This window comes from Rana temporaria, chromosome 4 (assembly GCF_905171775.1).
Source record: "Rana temporaria chromosome 4, aRanTem1.1, whole genome shotgun sequence".
Lineage (NCBI taxonomy): Eukaryota > Metazoa > Chordata > Amphibia > Anura > Ranidae > Rana > Rana temporaria.
The window spans coordinates 25,236,997-25,256,173 of NC_053492.1; the positions used below are offsets into that span (position 1 = coordinate 25,236,997).

Genomic DNA, 19,177 nt, shown 5'->3' on the forward strand with positions numbered 1-19,177 from the left:
AGAAACACGTTGGATATGTTATATGATCAATTTATGAACAATTAAAGCATTTTAATTATTTTACCCTTTGGTTTAACTTTTGTAATATATATATATATATATATATACAGTGAAACCTCGAGCATATGAGCATAATCCATTCCAGGAGAATGCTCGTAATCCAAATTACTTGCATATCAAAGCGAGTTTCCCCATTGCAGTGAATGGAAACGAAAATAATTTGTTCCACATTGACTTCAATGGCAAACAATACCATATGCGGCCAGAGAGCCTCGGGAACTATTTCTGAGTCTTTCCAATCATTTCCAAATAAAGGAAAATAATTAGCCCTTCCAGTCCTTCTCTTGGGCCTTTTTGTTGTGGTGATGGGAGAGTAGGTATTTTTGAGTTAGTTTGGCAAGAGAAAATTGGGCAGGGCTGACACCACTATGTTCACAAAGATGCTGTGGGTTGTCAGCCTACAACAGGAGCTAACTGTATATCTGCCAGATCAACAAGTATTTTTGTGTACTTCCAGAGTTTTTACAGGGATAAACCTTTAGAAAATGTGCATGTATTGCAGAGCTGTACTGCATTTTTTTTTTATCCTGACATAGACTTGAAGAAAGAAGGAACAGACTGGTAGCCAGTAAGATTGTAAACGTTTATTTTTCTGATTCATTTACAGTATTGTACATTTTTCGTCAGATATGAAAATAATTTAGCAAACCAAAAACTATAGATCAGCGGATAGAAACATCTAACTTTCCCTATGTACAATCCCGCTACAGGTCAATCTTTCCAGACTTTGTACCAAGTTTGTACAGTACAGTCTTACTAAAGTGAGATAGGACTCAAACTCGGGGTCGGGAGAGAGCTAACTACAGAGTGGGCCAGGAGGAGTTGATCATGGGGTAGACGATGGAACCCGGAATAGTAGACATGCTGGTTTCACCTGAACAGGGGGCCAGACGGAAGCTTGTCCCATCTACTGGCCCTTTTTGTGGGCATTCTTAATTATGGCATTCTTGAAAAGAGTCATTAAAGGTGTCTGGCTTCTCTCTGGGGTCATGAATCCACCATACCGCTTGTCTTTGGGTGGTCCTTCCCATCGGAAATGGTGCATTTTGTACTTCCTATCTTTTTTAACTGGGCCATCTAGCAGCTCGCCATCATCCATGACTTCTTCAGAGTTGGTGTCAGGATAGTCAAACTCTAAAGAGAGCTCTCTTCTCAGCTCAAGGGGGAAACTTTCTGAGGACTCTTCTTCAGCATCTGTGGGGAAGACTTTGACAGGCCTCCTCTTTTTGCCGACAGGTTTTCCCCATCGGAAGTGCTCCATGGAATAAGACCTTTTGCTGTCTTGCCTATCCATGGCCTCATCTTCCATAATTCCCTCCTGTGTGTTTTGGTTATCGCTGCCAGGGAACAGGTTCAATATAGGGTAGTTGGCAATATCCTCCCGCTTGTAGCCACCATTGTTGTTGTCGTTGCTGGTGCTGTTCCTTCGACCAAATTTATTCCAGCGGAAGTGGCTCATGACATATTTCCTGATGTTTTCAGAAAGGGGCTGCATGTGGCCATTGCCGGGAAACACTGGAGATTCTGCAGAGAGGTCCATCTTGCATGCTTTGATACATTCCTGTTAGGGAGAAGGATTGGGAATGGTCAAATATTCCATGAACTGTAATTAGAGTCCATCACATCTACATCAGCACACCTCCTCTCGAAAAATTTGGTATTTTCTTAAAAATTAAAAGAGAACGCCTATGTCAAGATAAGCCAATGTGCCAAAAAGTCTGAAGGTTCTCGTTGTTCCAGGTCATGAGAGCCTTCACAGAGTTAGTCATATTTAGCTGGTTGTGTTCTATAATGTCTTCAACATACCAGAACAAGTCCAGTTGAATGGGACTAACTACTACTAGCTATAGGCCAAAAGGTTATCACCCTGAATTGTTAGTTATATTAACCTATTTATTGTTGGAACAAAAGACCCACTTTTTTTATCAGAAGGTGGCCAGATAAAGACTTATGCCTTGTATACACAATCCGAAATTCTGATGAATTACATCAGAGTTTAGATATAGAACATATTCTATTTTTCTCCGATGGAATTTCGATGAGATTTGGCCGGGCAAAAGCCAGATCGTGTGTACGCAGCATTATTACATTCTTATGCCGCGTACATACAAATGTTCGATGTGAGCTTGTTGTCCGTGTGTAGGCTCCATCGAACATTTGCTGTCGGAATTTCCGACAACAAAAATTAGAGAGCTGGTTCTCAAATTTTCCGACAACAAAAGTTGTTTTTGGAAATTCCGACCACGTGTACACAATTCAACGCACAAAAATTTAATGCATGGTTGGAATCAATTTAACGCATGCTCGGAATCATTGAACTTCATTTTTCTCTGCGTAGTGTTGTACGTCACGCGTTCTTGGCGTTTGAAATTTTCTGACAACATTTGTGTGACCGTGTGTATGCAAGACAAGTTTGAGCGAACATCCGTCGGAAATCGTGTGTACGCGGCATTTAGTTTAATGGGGCCATCCTTTTCACTTTAGTACCTAGCAAGAAATTAAATCTCCCAGTTTGGCTCAAATAACTGTTTACTTTGCAAGCAGTTGCAGTTTGAGTGAGTGAGTGCAAATGAATTCACCGCAGAGGTTAGAGGATGAGATGAAACTCTGCTGACTTCCATCATCCAATCGTGTGCAAACAAAAGTAGGAGCCGAGCAAAGCCAAACGGCGCCATTCTGAGCCGTTTGGAAATGCTTGGAAAATCTCGGAAATACTCTGTTCCCGAGCCTTTCCAAGGTTTTCCGAGTTCAGCCGAGGTATCCTCGGCCCTTTCCGAGTGTTTAAGAGTCTCTATGGCGCCCCCCCACATCTGGCCCCATGCAGTATTGCATGCCATTGAAGTCAATGCGGAACAAATTATTTTCGTTTCCATTGACTTCAATAGGGAAAATCGCTTTGATATGCGAGTACTTTGGATTACGAGCATTCTACTGGAACGGATTATGCTCGTAATCTAAGGTTCCACTGTATATGAGTAGTAAAGGGTCTACCGCTACATTAAAAGGGAAGTATGGGTTAACCAAAAAAAAATGTAATTCCTATTCACCTAGGTGGTTGCAGCATTGGTCTGATGCTACATCTGCCTCCTGCCAGCTCTAAGACTGAGAATTAAGCGATCAAAGGTCGCTGATCGCTCAGTGAGCAGAGAGCTGGTGGCTGTCAGTGACCTGCTCTTTACTCTGCCCCTCTGGTGCTAACTGGAGCGCTGATCTGTGGAGGGGCGGGAGCGGCTGGTTCAGGCTCTCAGCAGAACACTAAGAGGCTGAGCCAGATGCCGGTCCAGGTTTCGCCACAGAAACCTGGACCGGCGCTGTGACGTCAGCATCGAACTGCACTCCAGTGATCACCCCAACGAATTATAGCCAAATAAGGTTTGACTATACTTCTCTTTTGAATGCTTGTCCTTACTTTTGCTAAAACAACACTTAATTTTTTATTTTTTTTGCTGACTACTACAGCACCTTTTAAGCACCTACTTGGTGTGGTGGTGAAAGGGGTAAGAGGGATTAGAATTTACACTGAGGTCCTGAGAATGATGAAAGACTGGTGAACTACCGATGGCAGAGCAGTTAGCTGTAAGGTGGACTTCTCCTGAGGCTCTCCCATCCTCTGGAACTCCCTGTCCCAGTATTTATGGGCAGCCCTTACCCTATCCTCCTTTAGGCGACCCCTGAAAACTCACTTTTTCAGGGAAGCTTGCCCCACTTCCACCTAAGAACTGTACCCGAGTCACCTCCATCATATCATCCCCCGCAGCTATTGCCTCTTGTACCATTTCCCCCTCCCTTTAGATTGTAAGCTCCATGAGCAGGGCCCTCCTATCCCTTCTGTTCTGAATTGTATTGTAATTGTACTGTCCCCCCTCTACACTGTAAAGCACTGTGTAAACTGTTGTATATTAATAATAATAATAATAATAATAATAATAAAGTTAATTCCCTGCACTGCGGCTCTTCCCTGGCAACTTCTATCCACAGCCCCAGTCTCTAATCCCTGACTATGCTACGGTTCTCATGTGACCTGCCCTTGATTTTGATATACTTTTTGCCAGGAACAAGGACAGTAGTCAGGTTGCTAGAGGGTGGGGGATCCCATCAAAATTTTGCTATGGGGGCCCCCATGATTTGTAGGTATACCCCTACCAAGCCGACAGTGCTTTACCGGCTGTAGAGTTCCCACAATGCCTAATTTGACATAATCCCGGACACCTAGCTGAGTGCCTGTATCTGTAGACGGTCCTGTCCATATTTGGCAAAAACCACACCTATTTAGATAAGCTCCACCCCTGAGGAGTCATAGCTGGAAAGTTGGTAAGCTGTATTACGGATGTTTGATGAAGAAAGCTTCTACTTACCAGAATGCCATCTTCGCTGCTAAGGTCTGTACACCTATTGCTTTCCCAGCACTGGCTCCGGACCTCTCCGACATGAAATATGAACACCCCAAGTATTGCCAGGATACAGCTCCAGACTGGCTGCAACATTCTCCCTTCCGACAGCTGGGAAAACAACACAGAGGAATGTAAGAGTTAATGGCATATTTGTAATGAAAACCAAACACACGGGTTGATTTACCAAAACTGGTGCACTCGGAATCTGGTGCAGCTGTGCATGGTGGCCAATCAGCTTCTAGCTTCAGCTTGTTCAGTTAAGCTTTGACAAAAAAAACACCAAAGCTGATTGGTTTCTACGCAGAGCTGCACCACTCTCCAGTTTTGAACCCCATAGCGCTGCTAGCTCCACCCCTTAAACCAAGTTTAGTATGTGCTCTGGTGCTCAGGCCTCTGTGAGCCCTGTAAAGACTGAATCTTGATAGGATGCCAGACCTTCGGTAAAATCCAAAAGCAAGTCGTCTTTGTTTAAGAAGTTCAAAGCGTAAAATCCACACAAAAGCCCAACAAACTATATATAGAAATAAAATGTTTTTGCACAACATTGCCAGCCATGATGAAGGCCTAACAGTTGAAACGCGTTGGTATTGGTGTGGATTTTATGCTTTGTTCTTCCTAAATAAAGGTTACTTGCTTGTGGATTTTACCAAAGTGCTGGTATTCTATCTATATTCGATATTTGTAATAACTTTTTGTTTTTTTAAACTGACATCAAGTAACCAAATAGATGTTTTATGACCTTAAAGGGGTTGTAAAGGTACAATTTTTTCCCTAAATAGCTTCCTTTACCTTAGTGCAGTCCTCCTTCACTTACCTCATCCTTCCATTTTGCTTTTAAATGTCCTTATTTCTTCTGAGAAATCCTCACTTCCTGTTCTTCTGTCTGTAACTCCACACAGTAATGCAAGGCTTTCTCCCTGGTGTGGAGTGTCGTACTTGCCCCCTCCCTTGGACTACAGGAGAGTCAGGACGCTCTTTACGTTGCAGATAGAGAAAGGAGCTGTGTGCTAGTGGGCGTCCTGACTCTCTTGTAGTCCAAGGGAGGGGGCGGGCACGACACTCCACACCAGGGAGAAAGCCTTGCACTACTGTGTGGAGTTACAGACCCCTTTAACCCCTTTAAAAGGGACATTCGTAAATGGTTGTTGATTTCCTCTGGCATTTCTTTGAATGTACAGTTGACCATAAATGAATGCTTGATGTGACATTTTACAGAGAGAGAGAGAACTATTTTGACAGGTGTGCGCAGCCTATTGCATTAGGTTGTGCACCCCAAAGCTCAAATATACATGCCTTTCTCTGCAGCCTCAGCTGCATGGGCAGGGCCAAGGCAAGAAGTGGGCAGGAGGGGAAGCTGCCCTGGACGAAATGGTTTATTGCAGGTGTGGGGAGGTGCCCTGTGCCAGATGCTTCTGTTACAAGGCTGACGGGAGTAGTGACAGTGACATCATTGCTAAACCCTAATCTTAAGGGAAGGGGGAGGGGGGAAATTGGTTTCTTTGCCCTGGGCGCTGGATTACCTTGTCTCTGCACGGGACAGTGAATGAATGGGAAGTGCTCTGTGCTGAGTGGCTTCCTGTTCATTCACAAACTGAAGCATAATAAAAACAATCTACTATGCTTCCATTACAAATGAACACAGTGTGTGAGTGTGTTCATTTAGAAAAATAAGGCGCTGGTAAATTACATATTTTCTAGCCCCTTCCCCCACTCTTCATCCTGAAACATCCCCCGCAGAAGCTGTAGTGAAGCCAGCAGCACTACAATTTTTTTATGGAAGACAAAATAGTAAAATACTGATTGTACAAGATTGTAATTGATTTACCAATGCACAGTAAAGCTCACTATGTGGTGTGAATGAACCGTATACGTAGGCATGACGGCATTACACTTCTCATGAGACCTTGAAAAAACAACATCTCATTGTAATATTGTACTGAACTTGGATGTCTGGATTGTATCCTTTCCTTTATATCTATTAGATGTCATGTATTCATTTATAGTAAAGTATGACATAACATATGTAATATAAAGAACCTTCACATTACAATGGAGCAGGTGAGCCATGCAGTACATATTCTGTACCATTACCTTGGAAAGGCCATTAGTGAATTATTTATTGTTGTTGTTGGTAACTTAGATCATACAGTTCCTTCCAGTACTTAATACTCCCATTCCTCCTATTCAGATAATGCAGAGCAAAAAAATATACACCAACGCCAAAGCCATTCACACAGAAGACAGTGATTGTCTATTATTTACTCCCACGTACTATTATCATTCGGGGTTAGAGAGCGACAAACATGAAATTCTGTGTGAAGTTTCCAGTCGGAAGTTGTTTTAACTAGAGGGCTTATTTTAGGCCGTTCACCCCCTTTACACCCCATATGGAGCAATTTCTACATTTCTGCTATGGGCCTGCTTATTCGCCAACAGGGCAAACAAGGCTTTCTTTTGCTGATATAGAAAACAAATAGATTTTTATTTTTTATTTTTATATTTATGCAATCCATAGAAAAAAAGAAGTAACACAACTCCATTGATAAGTAGATTAAGGGGTATTGCCTCACTTAAATTATAAAAAGTGTAGGGGTAGGTACAATCATCCTCTATTTTGACAATGTAGGAAAGGGACTGGGACGGCAAACACCCGGGAACAAACCTTTACCAGGAATGGACTGGCCATTGGGACTACAGGGAGTTTCCCAGTGGGCCGATGGCTTAGTGGGCCAGCTTCAGTGACAGCGGGCCGCCACCCCCCTCTGCTCCTCTGTCTCCCCCTTCCTGCAGCACTCACCTCCTCTCCCTCCCTGCAGTGCTCACCTGGGGGGGAACAGAGAAGCAGGGGGAGGACCAGAGGAGCAGGGGGGATGGCAGAGGAGCATGGGGGAGACCAGAAGGAGCACGGGGGAGGGGACAGGCAGCTGACTCAACAGCTATGGCCTGGGAGTTTCTCACTTCTGCCTAATCTTGTCCCATGGGGGGGGGGGGGCACCGAACTGATTCTTTGCCTGGGTGAAATAATGTCTAGCTTCCCCACTGGTACTGCCTATAAGAGTACCAGTACCAGCCATTTTACTCTAATAAAGTAGAACGGCTAGTGAAGGGGGAAAGGGGGCTGGGGGGGCGGGGCGGGAGTTGTCCGGCCGCCATAGGAGAGACCTATCAATGTGGGCCAGTCTGAATGAAGTCCAGGGCCAAATTTTTGTCCCAGTCCAGCCCTGACCTTCACACAAGTGCAACAAGATCTATTTTCATAGTAATCAGTACTTGGATATGAGTTATTACCCAATGGGTCCCACTTGCTGCCTTGGCTCAATCAGCCCAGTCCTCTCCCGAGCTGAGCCCGATTGCACTACAATTCCCGGGTGTTAGATTAAAGTAACAATTTCACCGGTCTGCCCACCACTTATAGCCTTCCGTGTTCGCCCCCGGGGGGAACACCCATCTAGGGTGTCTCTAATGCCATCTGATGCCCATTGATGTTTTGGTTGACTCCTGAAGAAGCGACATATGTTGCGAAACATGTAGAGGACCATGTCTATACCTACATCTCTGTGTTCCCACCTACCAGTTGGGTTCTATGCTTCTTAAGTGTTCTATTAACAATTCTATTGTTGTCATGTTGTTTTTGTATTTTTTTCTCAATAAATGTATAACTTTTATGAAATCCTGTTTCAATTTCTAGGTACGAGATAGTCCTTCAAACACCACAGGCGTTATAGGGCAATACTTTGGAGTAAGCCCTTGTTAACCCGTCCCTTTTCTACATTGATAAGTGTTAGTTAAAAATATATATATTGTAGGGAAAAAAAAGTAAAACATTTATTTCTATTTATTTCTATAATTTGCCCTGTTTGTAATAACACTAAAGTTAAGATTCTGGTACCACTAAAGTCATTTACAAATTAACTAAAGCTTTTTTTTTTTTTAATTTTGCATTTTTTAATGTGCCACTACAAATGTAATCAATTAAATTTAAGCTAAAGAAAAGAACAAATAAAAATAAAATGTAAATATGTAAAAAAAATTAAAAAGTAATAAAAGTTAAATTAATTGGGGGTTTCCTTCCTGCTCTTTCTGACAAAGTTCACTAGTTCCGAGTTCCCTGATCTTTCATCCTTCTTCCCACTTTTGTTTCCAGGAATCTGTTGGTTTCGGGGGGTTCAAAGTAGGGAGGGCTGGCCTGGCATCTTTTAGTAGGACTATAAAGAGCTAGTCAGATCTAGAGTAACCAATGTTCCTCACAGCTGAGGTCTCCCATCCCCTTCTTAATTTTATTACCCTTCACTGAACTCTTTCTAGTTCAAGGACCTCCTTTATGAGGACTGGTGACCAAAATTGAACTGCATATTGCATACCAGTGTTTTGCAAAGGAGTAGAATTAATAATTCTTCGTTTTCAATACATGAGGGTAGTCTGCTGGCTTTGATAGTTTCAGCCTGGCATTGCATGTTGTTTTCAAGTCTGTGGCTTACAAGAACCCCCAGATCCCTTTCCATCACCCCTTCCCCAAAAAAATCGCCTAATGGGAATGTTGCGTGCAAATTCTTAGCCCCCAAATGCATAACTTTACATTTATCAATACTGAACCTCATCTGGCATGTAGCTGCCCGCCCCTTCTTTTTTGTCTAGGGATCTCCAAACTACGGCCCTCCAGCTGTTGCGGAACTGCACATCCCATGAGACATTGTACAACTCTGACATTGACAGACATGACTAGGCATGATTGAAATTGTAGGTCCTGAACAACTGGAGGGCCGTAGTTTGGAAACTCCCTGGTGTAGTCCATTCTGTAATGTTGATGCATCCTGTGCCAATCCTATTTCCCTGTATGATTTGGCATCACCACTAAAACTCAACTCTATATTCCAACCTCTACTGTATAGAATTTATAAAATATGTAAACCGATTGGTCCAGAGACCAAATCCTTGGGCACACTCACGACTCTAGAGTCATTTATCACCACTCTCTACAACTAGTTTTCTTTCCATGTACATACAACTTCTTCAACCCCAAGAGACCTTAACCACTAGGGGTCCGCACTATAGCCGAATGATGGCCACAGTGAGGACCCCAATTGCCGGGAGGACGTCAAATTGATGTGCTCCCCTTCGCACGTTCTCTGCGCGCCTCTGCAGGGCACGCACAGTGCGTGCTGTGATCACCCGAGTCATTGAGACCACGTGATCAGCTGTCAGCCAAAGACGTCCAAAGGGGCATTGTCCGTGAACTTGTTCTGCATACAGACGGCAGTACATTTTCAGCCAACATACACCAAACTGTGTGGTTTTTCAAATTTCAGCTCTTTACCGCCACCCTTTGGGCAACTTTTGCTAATAGATAGAGAAGACTCCCGCTCCAGGTGAGCACACCTAAGGCAATCAATGTCCACTCAGAAACCAACGGGTGCCGGCAATGCACAGAGCATGCAAAAGAAGAAACGTAGATGGACAGCCACACTCCAATAAGTCTCAAAAAGACGTGCCCTTTATTGGGTAAAAAGAAATGCACTACAAAAAAAACAGCATACAGTGGGAAATAAACAGCTGACGCGTTTCACATTGAACCTCAATGCTTAGTCATAGCTATTTCTTTTTACCCAATAAAAGGCACGTCTTTTTTAGACTTATTGGAGTGCGGCTGTCCATCTACGTTTCTTCTTTTGCAACTTTTGCTAATGTTGTCTGGTGTTTAGCATTGGTTCTGAGCATGCGTGTTTGTACTTTGGATTTTAGTCCGAAGGATTTGTGGACACACAACCGGATGATCCGACGTAACACATTTGTTGTCGGACAATTTAAGAGCATGCGCAGCCAACATTTGTTGTCGGGACCTGTTTTTGTGGATTGTGTTTTGTTTAATGTGATTTTGATTGTATAATTTATCTGTATTGTCTCAATCTTGTTTGCATCTAAAAATAATAAAAAAGGATCTAAATTTAAAAAAGAAAAAAAAAAAACGGGGACCCAAATATGGCAGTTTCATAAATTTTCATACAGTCAGCAGTATCTCTCAGTGTATAAATCCCTCCTAGTTTCCTGCTTATGAACAGAGAAATAAAGTGGCCATAACCTCCACAAATGTGGTTAATCATCCACTCTACAAAGATGAGTAAAAATCAGAACTGCGAGGATGTGTCGGGAGTTATTCATTTTCACGGCACTTAATTTTACCACTTGAGTCGTATTTTAGTACTTTGCGAGGATACGTGGATGATTTTATCTATAAAGCACACTCTATTAAAATGTATTTATTTAATAAAAAAAAAAAAAGTATTTATTTAATATCTTTATTTATTCTTCTTTCGATTCCTATTAATTTTTTTTTTTATGCTGTAATAACCCTTTTGCACATTCAAAAACAAAAACAAGAAATATATATTTTTTTAACCACTTAAGCCCCGGACCATTTTGTTGCTAAATGCCCAGGCCAGGTTTTGCGATTCGGCACTGCGTCGCTTTAACAGACAATTGTGCGGTCGTGCGACGTGGCTCCCAAACAAAATTGGCGTCCTTTTTTTCCCCACAAACAGAGCTTTCTTTTGGTGGTATTTGATTTAATTTTTTGCGCTATAAACAAAAATAGAGCGACAATTTTGAAAAAAATGCAATATTTTTTACTTTTTGCTATAATAAATATCCCCCAAAAACATATATAATTATTTTTTTCCTCAGTTTAGGCCGATACGTATTCTTCTACCTATTTTTGGTAAAAAAAATCGCAATAAGCGTTTATCGATTGGTTTGCGCAAAATTTATAGCGTTTACAAAATAGGGCATAGTTTTATTATTTTTTTTTTTTTTACTACTAATGGCGGCGATCAGCGATTTTTTTCATGACTGCGACATTATGGCGGACACTTCGGACAATTTTGACACATTTTTGGGACCATTGTCATTTTCACAGCAAAAAATGCATTTAAATTGCATTGTTTATTGTGAAACTGACAGTTGCAGTTTGGGAGTTAACCACAGGGGGCGCTGTAGGAGTTAGGGTTCACCTAGTGTGTGTTTACAACTGTAGGGGGGTGTGGCTGTAGGTCTGACGTCATCGATCGAGTCTCCCTATATAAGGGATCACTCGATCGATGCAGCGCCACAGTGAAGCACGGGGAAGCCGTGTTTACATACGGCTCTCCCCGTTCTTCAGCTCCGGGGAGCGATCGCGATGGGGCGGCTATAAACGAATAGCCGCGCCGTCGTCCCGGATCGCTCCCCACGGGTTACCGACCGCCGCATGTACCGGGGGGGGGGGGTCCCGATCGGATCCCAGACCCGCGGAAAGGCGGGGACGTACATGTACGCCCATCTGCCTGTACGTGTCATTCTGTGGACGTACATTTACATGCGGCGGACGTTAACCGGTTAAGTAAAGCTGTCCATACACCGAGCAAACTTTATCTAGTCCAAAATTAACTGGCTGAAATTCCGTTAGTAGGTGGTCCTGTAGGCACAACTCCGCCCAACATTCTTTGATAAAAAAATGTAAGGGGTCAGGCAGAAAATGGTCGTCCTACCAGCGCCTGCATCCAATCGGTTGTAGACACTGTCAGAATACAATAGCTGCAGTGGGGCATTTGTCCGTCTGTGCTGTTTAGGATGGATAGCTTTTGTTGAGGCTGAGCAATGTGTGTATGGCACAGCTTAAGGTGTACATTGCTTTAAAAAAAAGTATTCATACCCCTTGAATTTTTCCACATTTTGTCATGTTACAGCCAAAAACGTAAATGTATTTTATTGGGATTTTATGTGATTGACCAACACACAGTGGCACATTATTGTGACGTGGAAGGAAAATGATAAATGGTTTTCAAATTCTTCTTACAAATAAATATGTGAAAAGTGTGGGGGGTGCTTTTGTATTCAGCACCCTTTACTCTGATACCCCTAACTAAAATCTAGTGGAACCAATTGCCTTCAGAAGTCACCTAATTAGTAAATAGAATCCACCAGTGTGTAATTTAATCTCAGTATAAATACAGCTGATCTGTGAAGCCCTCAGAGGTTTGTTAGATAACCTTAGTGAACAAACAGCATTATGAAGGCCAAGGAACACACCAGACAGGTCAGGGATAAAGTTGTGGAGAAGTATAAAGCAGTGTTAGGTTATAAAAAAATACCCCAAGTTTTGAACATCTCACATGGCACTGTTCATTTCATCATCCGAAAATGAAAAGAGTATGGCACAACTGCAAACCCACCAAGACATGGCCGTCCACCTAAACTGACCGGGCCGGGCAAGGAGAGCATTAATCAGAGAAGCAGCCAAGAGGCCCATAGTAACTCTGGAGGAGCTGCAGAGATCCACAGCTCAGGGGGGAGAATCTGTCCACAGGACAACTATTAGTTGTGCTCTCCACAAATCTGCCCTTTATGGAAGAGTGACAAGAAGAAAGACATTGGTGAAAGAAAGCCATAAGAAATCCTGTTTGCAGTTTGTGAGAAGCCATGTGGGGGACACAGCAAACATGTGGAAGAAGGTGCTCTGGTCAGATGAGACCAAAATTCAACTTAGTCTAAAAGCAAAATTCTATGTGTGGTGGAAAACTAACACTGCACATCACCCTGAACACTCCATCCCCACCGTGAAACATGGTGGTGGCAGCATCATGTTGTGGGGAGGCTTTTCTTTAGCAGGGACAGGGAAGCTGGTCAGAGTTGATGGGAAGATGGATTGAGCCAAATACAGAGCAATCTTAGAAGAAAACCTGTTACACCCCATACGCACTATACAACTTGTGTTGTCAGACTTCCTTTAGATTTACCAAGACCATGAAGTGCAAGGGCCTGCCTGATTGCATACAAATTTAAACTCTTAAGGTTTGACCTCACAATATATGGTTTTGGTAAATCTGATAGAAAAAATCTACAGAAAATTGTAAAAAATAGTGTGTATTCAGCTTTAGAGTCTGTAAAAGACTTGAGACTGGGATGGAGGTTCACCTTCCAGCAGGACAACGACCCTAAACATACAGCCAGAGCTACAATGGAATGGTTTAGATCAAAGCATATTCATGTGTTAGAATGGTCCAGTCACAGTCCAGACCTAAATCACATTGAGAATCTGTGGCAAGACTTGAAAATTGCTGTTCAAAGATGCTCTCCATCCAATCTGACAGAGCCTGAGATATTTTACAAAGAAGAATGGGTAGAAATGTCCCTCTCTAGATGTGCAAAGCTGGTAGAGACGTCCCCAAAAAGACTTGCAGCTGTAATTGCAGAGAAAGGAGGTTCTATATTGACCCCGGGGGGGACTGATACAGCAGCTGGAGGGCCATAGTTTGAGCACCCATGCATTAATATATATAGTCCAAAAAAAACAAAGAATCAGAAATTGGACTTTTCAGGAAAAGTAAGCAGCACCTTAAAAATCGAATTTTCATTTTTTTGTGGGCTTTTTTTTTTTCTTTTTTTTTTTGAATGATAAAATGTATACTTTTTAATTTTTAATTTTTATTTTTAGGTTTGCCGTGTGAAAGAGAACACAGTATAGTGGTGTTTTCTCAAACTTGACTGCAAAACTTTTTAGAATTTAATAGTAATGTACTGATAAAATACCCAATCATAATTTATCATATAATGAAAAAAAAAAGTCAAAATAAATGTGAAAGTATATAATAGTGGTGCACTATCCCTTTAAATCACATAATAATAATAATAATAATGTGAATTAATCAACCAACAATACACTCGTATTATTCAAAAACCATGTTGTGTCCAGGTCTTACATATATAGGCTATATATATGAAAGACCTGGACATGACATGTTTTTTTTTTTTTTTTTTATAATACGGGTGTATTATTGGTTAATTAATTCACTTTAGTATATTGTACTTAAAGGGACAGTACAGCACTATTATATACTATCATTTGTAATTACTTAGTGTGTGAGTACACTATTAGAGTGGGAGCAGCAGTCCCCGGCTGCACTTTATTTTATGTTGCTTCATTTCATTTTATTTTTGTTTATTTTTTTGTTATTGTAGTTTATCTCATTTATTCTGTTTAGGGATTAGTCCTAGTTAGCAGTGCACGAGGCATTCGCAATAACTTATTTGTTTACCCTAAATAAATATGACACATTTTAATGTTCTTCCTTTTAGGTTCCATGCACACTGGGCTTGAAAAAAAAAAAAAAACACCAGTTCCCTTCACAGAAAAAAAAAGCTTTTTTTTGTACACAGTTTAAATGAGTTCCGAAGATTTTTGCATTTTTTTCTGCCAGAAAGCACCAATCAAAAATGCAAACCAGAAGGGTATTTTTTTTTCCTGCCTCTAAACCATGGGTGCTCAACCTGTGGTCCTCCAGCTGTTGCGGAACTACAAGTCCCATGAGGCACTGCAAGGGTGATATTCACAAGCGTGACTCCCAAAGGCGTGATGGGACTTGTAGTTCTATAACAGCTGGAGGGCCACAGGTTGAGCACCCATGCTCTAAACCGTGGGTCTTCAAACTACGGCCCTCCAGTTGTTCAGGAACTACAATTCCCATCATGCCTAGTATTGTCTGTGAATGTCAGTGTGTTACAATGCCTCATGGGATGTGTAGTTCTACAACAGCTGGAGGGCCACAGGTTGAGCATCCATGCTCTAAATCTAAACCATGGGTGCTAAACCCATCGTCCAGCTGCTGCGGATCTACAAGTCCCATGAGGCACTGCAAGGGTGACAGTCACAAGCATGACTCCCAAAGGCTGAGGCATGATGGAACTTGCTAGTTCCATAACAGCTGGAGGGCCACAGGTTGAGCAACCATGCTCTAAACCATGGGCGTGGGGCGTGGTGCCTCATGGGACTACATGAGGCACTGCAAGGGTGACGGTCACAACCGTGACTCCCAAAGGCTGAGGCACGATGGGACGTGTAGTTCCATAACAGCTGGAGGGCCACAGTTTGAGCACCCATTCTCTAAAACGTTGAGCTTAAAATATGCCTCTAATGTGCATAACATTGAGCTGCTTCTACAGGCAAAACACAAAACTCCTGTAGAAGTGCTTTTATTTATTTTTTGTGCAGGGAGCATTAGTATCAAATGGCAACATGTAAAAATAAAAAAAAAGAGAAAAAAATGGTAACAAAAATACATTGAACCTTGACGTAACATAAAAAAAAGAAAAGAAAAAGTAATTAAAGTATATCTAAATAGGCAAAGATCTTGATATGAATATAGGATTAAAATGCTTATCCAGAAAGTAGTAAAATAAATGAATAAAAAATGTAATAAACAGCGCAAGATTTAAAAAAAAAAAAAAAAAAAGGTATATTTTAAATTGTTCAGTTTGTCATTTCATAGTAGTATAATATTATATACCTAAGCATAATTTATCATTAAAAAAAGCCAAAAAAGAATGTAACATTTTAACTGACTGGCTTTTATACACATTATTATTATTTTTATTATTATTATTATTATTATTATTATTATTATTATTATTATTATTATTATTATTATAATACAGGATTTATCTAGTGCCAATAAAATACATAATTATAAAAAATAAAAGAATATGTAAAAGTGTAGCTAAATAGGCAAATAATTCTATATGAACATTAAAAAAAAGTGTGTATTCAGATTTTTTTTTTTTGCAATCTGTTAAATAGGCAAATATTTTTTATAAGAAATGTTTAAAAGAAAATTGTGAATTCAGATTTTTTATTTTTTTTTTGCAATCTATTAAATTTATTAAAATAAATGCAACATTTATTTTAATAAATGTAATAGATTCATAGTAGTATAATATTATATGCCTAAGCATAATTTATCATTAAAAAAAAAATAATAATAATGTAACATTTTTAACTGACTGCCTTTTATACACATTATTATTATTATTATTATTATTATTATTATTATTATTATTATGCAGGATTTATATAGTGCCAATAGTTTACGCATAAAAAAAAAATACATAATTATAAAAGAATATGTAAAAGTATAGCTAAATAGGCAAATATTTCTATAGGAACGTTTAAAAAAAAGTGTGTATTCAGATCTTTTTTTTTTTTTTTTGCAATCTGTTAAAAAGGCAAAGATTTTTATATGAGTGTAAAAGTAAATGTTTAAAAGAAAAGAAAAGTGTGTATTCAGATCTTTTTTTTTTTTGCAATCTGTTAAATAGGCAAAGATGTTTATATGAATGTAAAAGCAAATGTTTAAAAGAAAAGTGTGTATTCAGATTTTTTTTTTTTTTTTTGCAATCTATTAAATTTATTAAAATAAATGCAACATTTATTTTAATAAATTTAATAGATTCATAGTAGTATAATATTATATACCTAAGCATAATTTATCATTTAAAAAAATAATAATAATGTAACATTTTAACTGACTGCCTTTTATACACATTATTATTATTATTATTATTATTATTATTATACAGGATTTATATAGTGCCAATAGTTTACGCAAAAAAAAAAAAAACTTAATTATAAAAGAATATGTAAAAGTGTAGCTAAATAGGCAAATATTTCTATATGAACTTTTAAAAGAAAAGTGTGTATTCAGATTTTTTATTTATTTTTGCAATCTATTAAATTTATTAAAATAAATGCAACATTTATTTTAATAAATGTAATAGATTCATAGTAGTATAATATTATATACCTAAGCATAATTTATCATTAAAAAAATATAATAATAATGTAACATTTTTAACTGACTGCCTTTTATACACATTATTATTATTATTATTATTATTATTATTATTATTATTATTATTATTATTATTATTATTATACAGGATTTATGCAGTGCCAATAGTTTGACGCATAAAAAAAATACATAATTATAAAAGAATATGTAAAAGTGTAGCTAAATAGGCAAATATTTCTATATGAACGTTTAAAAAAAAGTGTGTATTTAGTTCTTTTTTTTTTTTTGCAATCTGTTAAATAGGCAAAGATTTTTATATAAATGTAAAAGCAAATGTTTAAAAGAAAAGTGTGTATTCAGAAAAAGCCAAAAAAGAATGTAACATTTTAACTGACTGCCTTTTATACACATTATTATTATTATTATTATTATTATTATTATTATTATTATTATTATTATTATGCAGGATTTATATAGTGCCAATAGTTTACGCATAAAAAAAATAAATACATAATTATAAAAAAATATGTAAAAGTGTAACTAAATAGTGAAATATTTCTTTATGAACGTTTAAAAAAAAAAGTGTGTATTCAGATCTTTTTTTTGCAATCTGTTAAATAGGCAAAGATGTTTATATGAATGTAAAAGCAAATGTTTAAAAGAAAAGAAAAGTGTTGTATTCAGATTTTTATTTTATTTTTTGCAATCTGTTAAATAGCCAAAGATGTTTATATGAATGTAAAAGCAAATGTTTAAAAGAAAAGTGTGTATTCAGATTTTTTATTTTTTTTTGCAATCTATTAAATTTATTAAAATAAATGCAACATTTATTTTAATACATTTAATACATTGCAAAAAAAAAAAAAAAAAAATCTGAATACACACTTTTCTTTTAAACATTTGCTTTTACATTCATAGAAAAATGCAATACAATAATAAAATAAAATAAAAATAAAATAAAATAAAAATCTTGCATACCTGTTGCTTGTTCAGCTCAGTGTGCAGTGGGTTTTATCTTCAGTCCTGAGAGTGTCGTAGCCTCTGGAATCTCCAGACCAGGTCCTTTTATACTGGTCTGTAGGGCAGGGAGGTGCTCTCATTAGCAGTCATCGAGGGCTTTCTTGAAACCGCAGGGAGAAAGGAAAAGAATAGCCAAAGGATTGAATTTCATAGAGCGATCAAAAGGAACGCTTCAACCTATGTAGGTGATATCTCCGTAAACAGCAAGGATTAGCGCCCCTCGTATTAAAATGAACTTTTTTTTCCAATCACATTTGATTGGATTTTCATAACTGAGATTAGCGGGGTATTAAGCGATCATCGACCCTTTTATATTGGTATTAAGGGATGACATCAATGTGCCTTTGGCAAATTATTCGCAAATAGGGTGAACCAATCTGCGTTTTGTCACACCCTAATCTGAGTAGGTGCCGCGTTTAGTGTGAAAGGTGGAAGTCACTTGCCGGGCAGGTGTCAAATCAATCTACAATTTACATTTTTTATTTGTGGTTTTGCTTTATTTTATGTGGTTTTTGCTTTTTAAGCTCGACTCCATCCCAAAACTTTTTTTTGCATAGATTTCGAAAACAATAAGGACAGGTTCAAACTTCTGTGTCGTGGTAACGTATGCTATAAAGCGTGCTCTTACCGCAACCCATTCATAATGTGGCCGAAATTTGGTATGGCACCCCAACATACCATGCATGGTAGTCAGGGCCGCCATCAGGGGGGTAAAGGCAGTACACCTGTAAGGGACCCGGAGGTCCCCAGGGGCCTGGATGGCAACCCCCTTGTGTTTTTTTTGTATGGGGTGCGGAGGTCCCCAGCGCCCCGGATTTTTTTATAAAAAAATAAATAAAAATGTATTTCTTTTTATTAAACGGCCCAAAATTCCCCAGGGCCCCGGATGGCTACCCACCTTTTTTTTATATATATTTTTTTCTTGTAAAGGGCCCCCCCCCCGCAAGCATGGGGGCCAACAAAGTAGAGTAAAACATAGTAACATGGTTTATTAAAACCTCCGTAAATGCATAGACATAAAAGCCATGCTGTTTATCATGATAACAAATTGCCTGAAAACATGCACATGTTATTGTATACAAGGTTAGAGTTGTACTGGCGCCTATAACT

At 39.1% G+C, this 19,177-nt stretch overlaps 1 protein-coding gene across 1 annotated transcript; it reads right to left on the reverse strand.

The window, feature by feature from the left end:
• Positions 1–624: 624 nt before the first annotated feature.
• Positions 625–18,108, reverse strand: POMC (proopiomelanocortin). The gene is made up of 3 exons (XM_040348135.1): positions 18,026–18,108; positions 4,416–4,559; positions 625–1,621 (listed from the first exon to the last, which is right to left on the reverse strand). Exons 2-3 carry the CDS (start codon positions 4,542–4,544, stop codon positions 968–970), a joined length of 783 nt encoding a protein of 260 aa, XP_040204069.1. The 5' UTR covers positions 4,545–4,559; positions 18,026–18,108; the 3' UTR covers positions 625–967.
• Between the last annotated feature and the right edge of the window lie 1,069 nt (positions 18,109–19,177).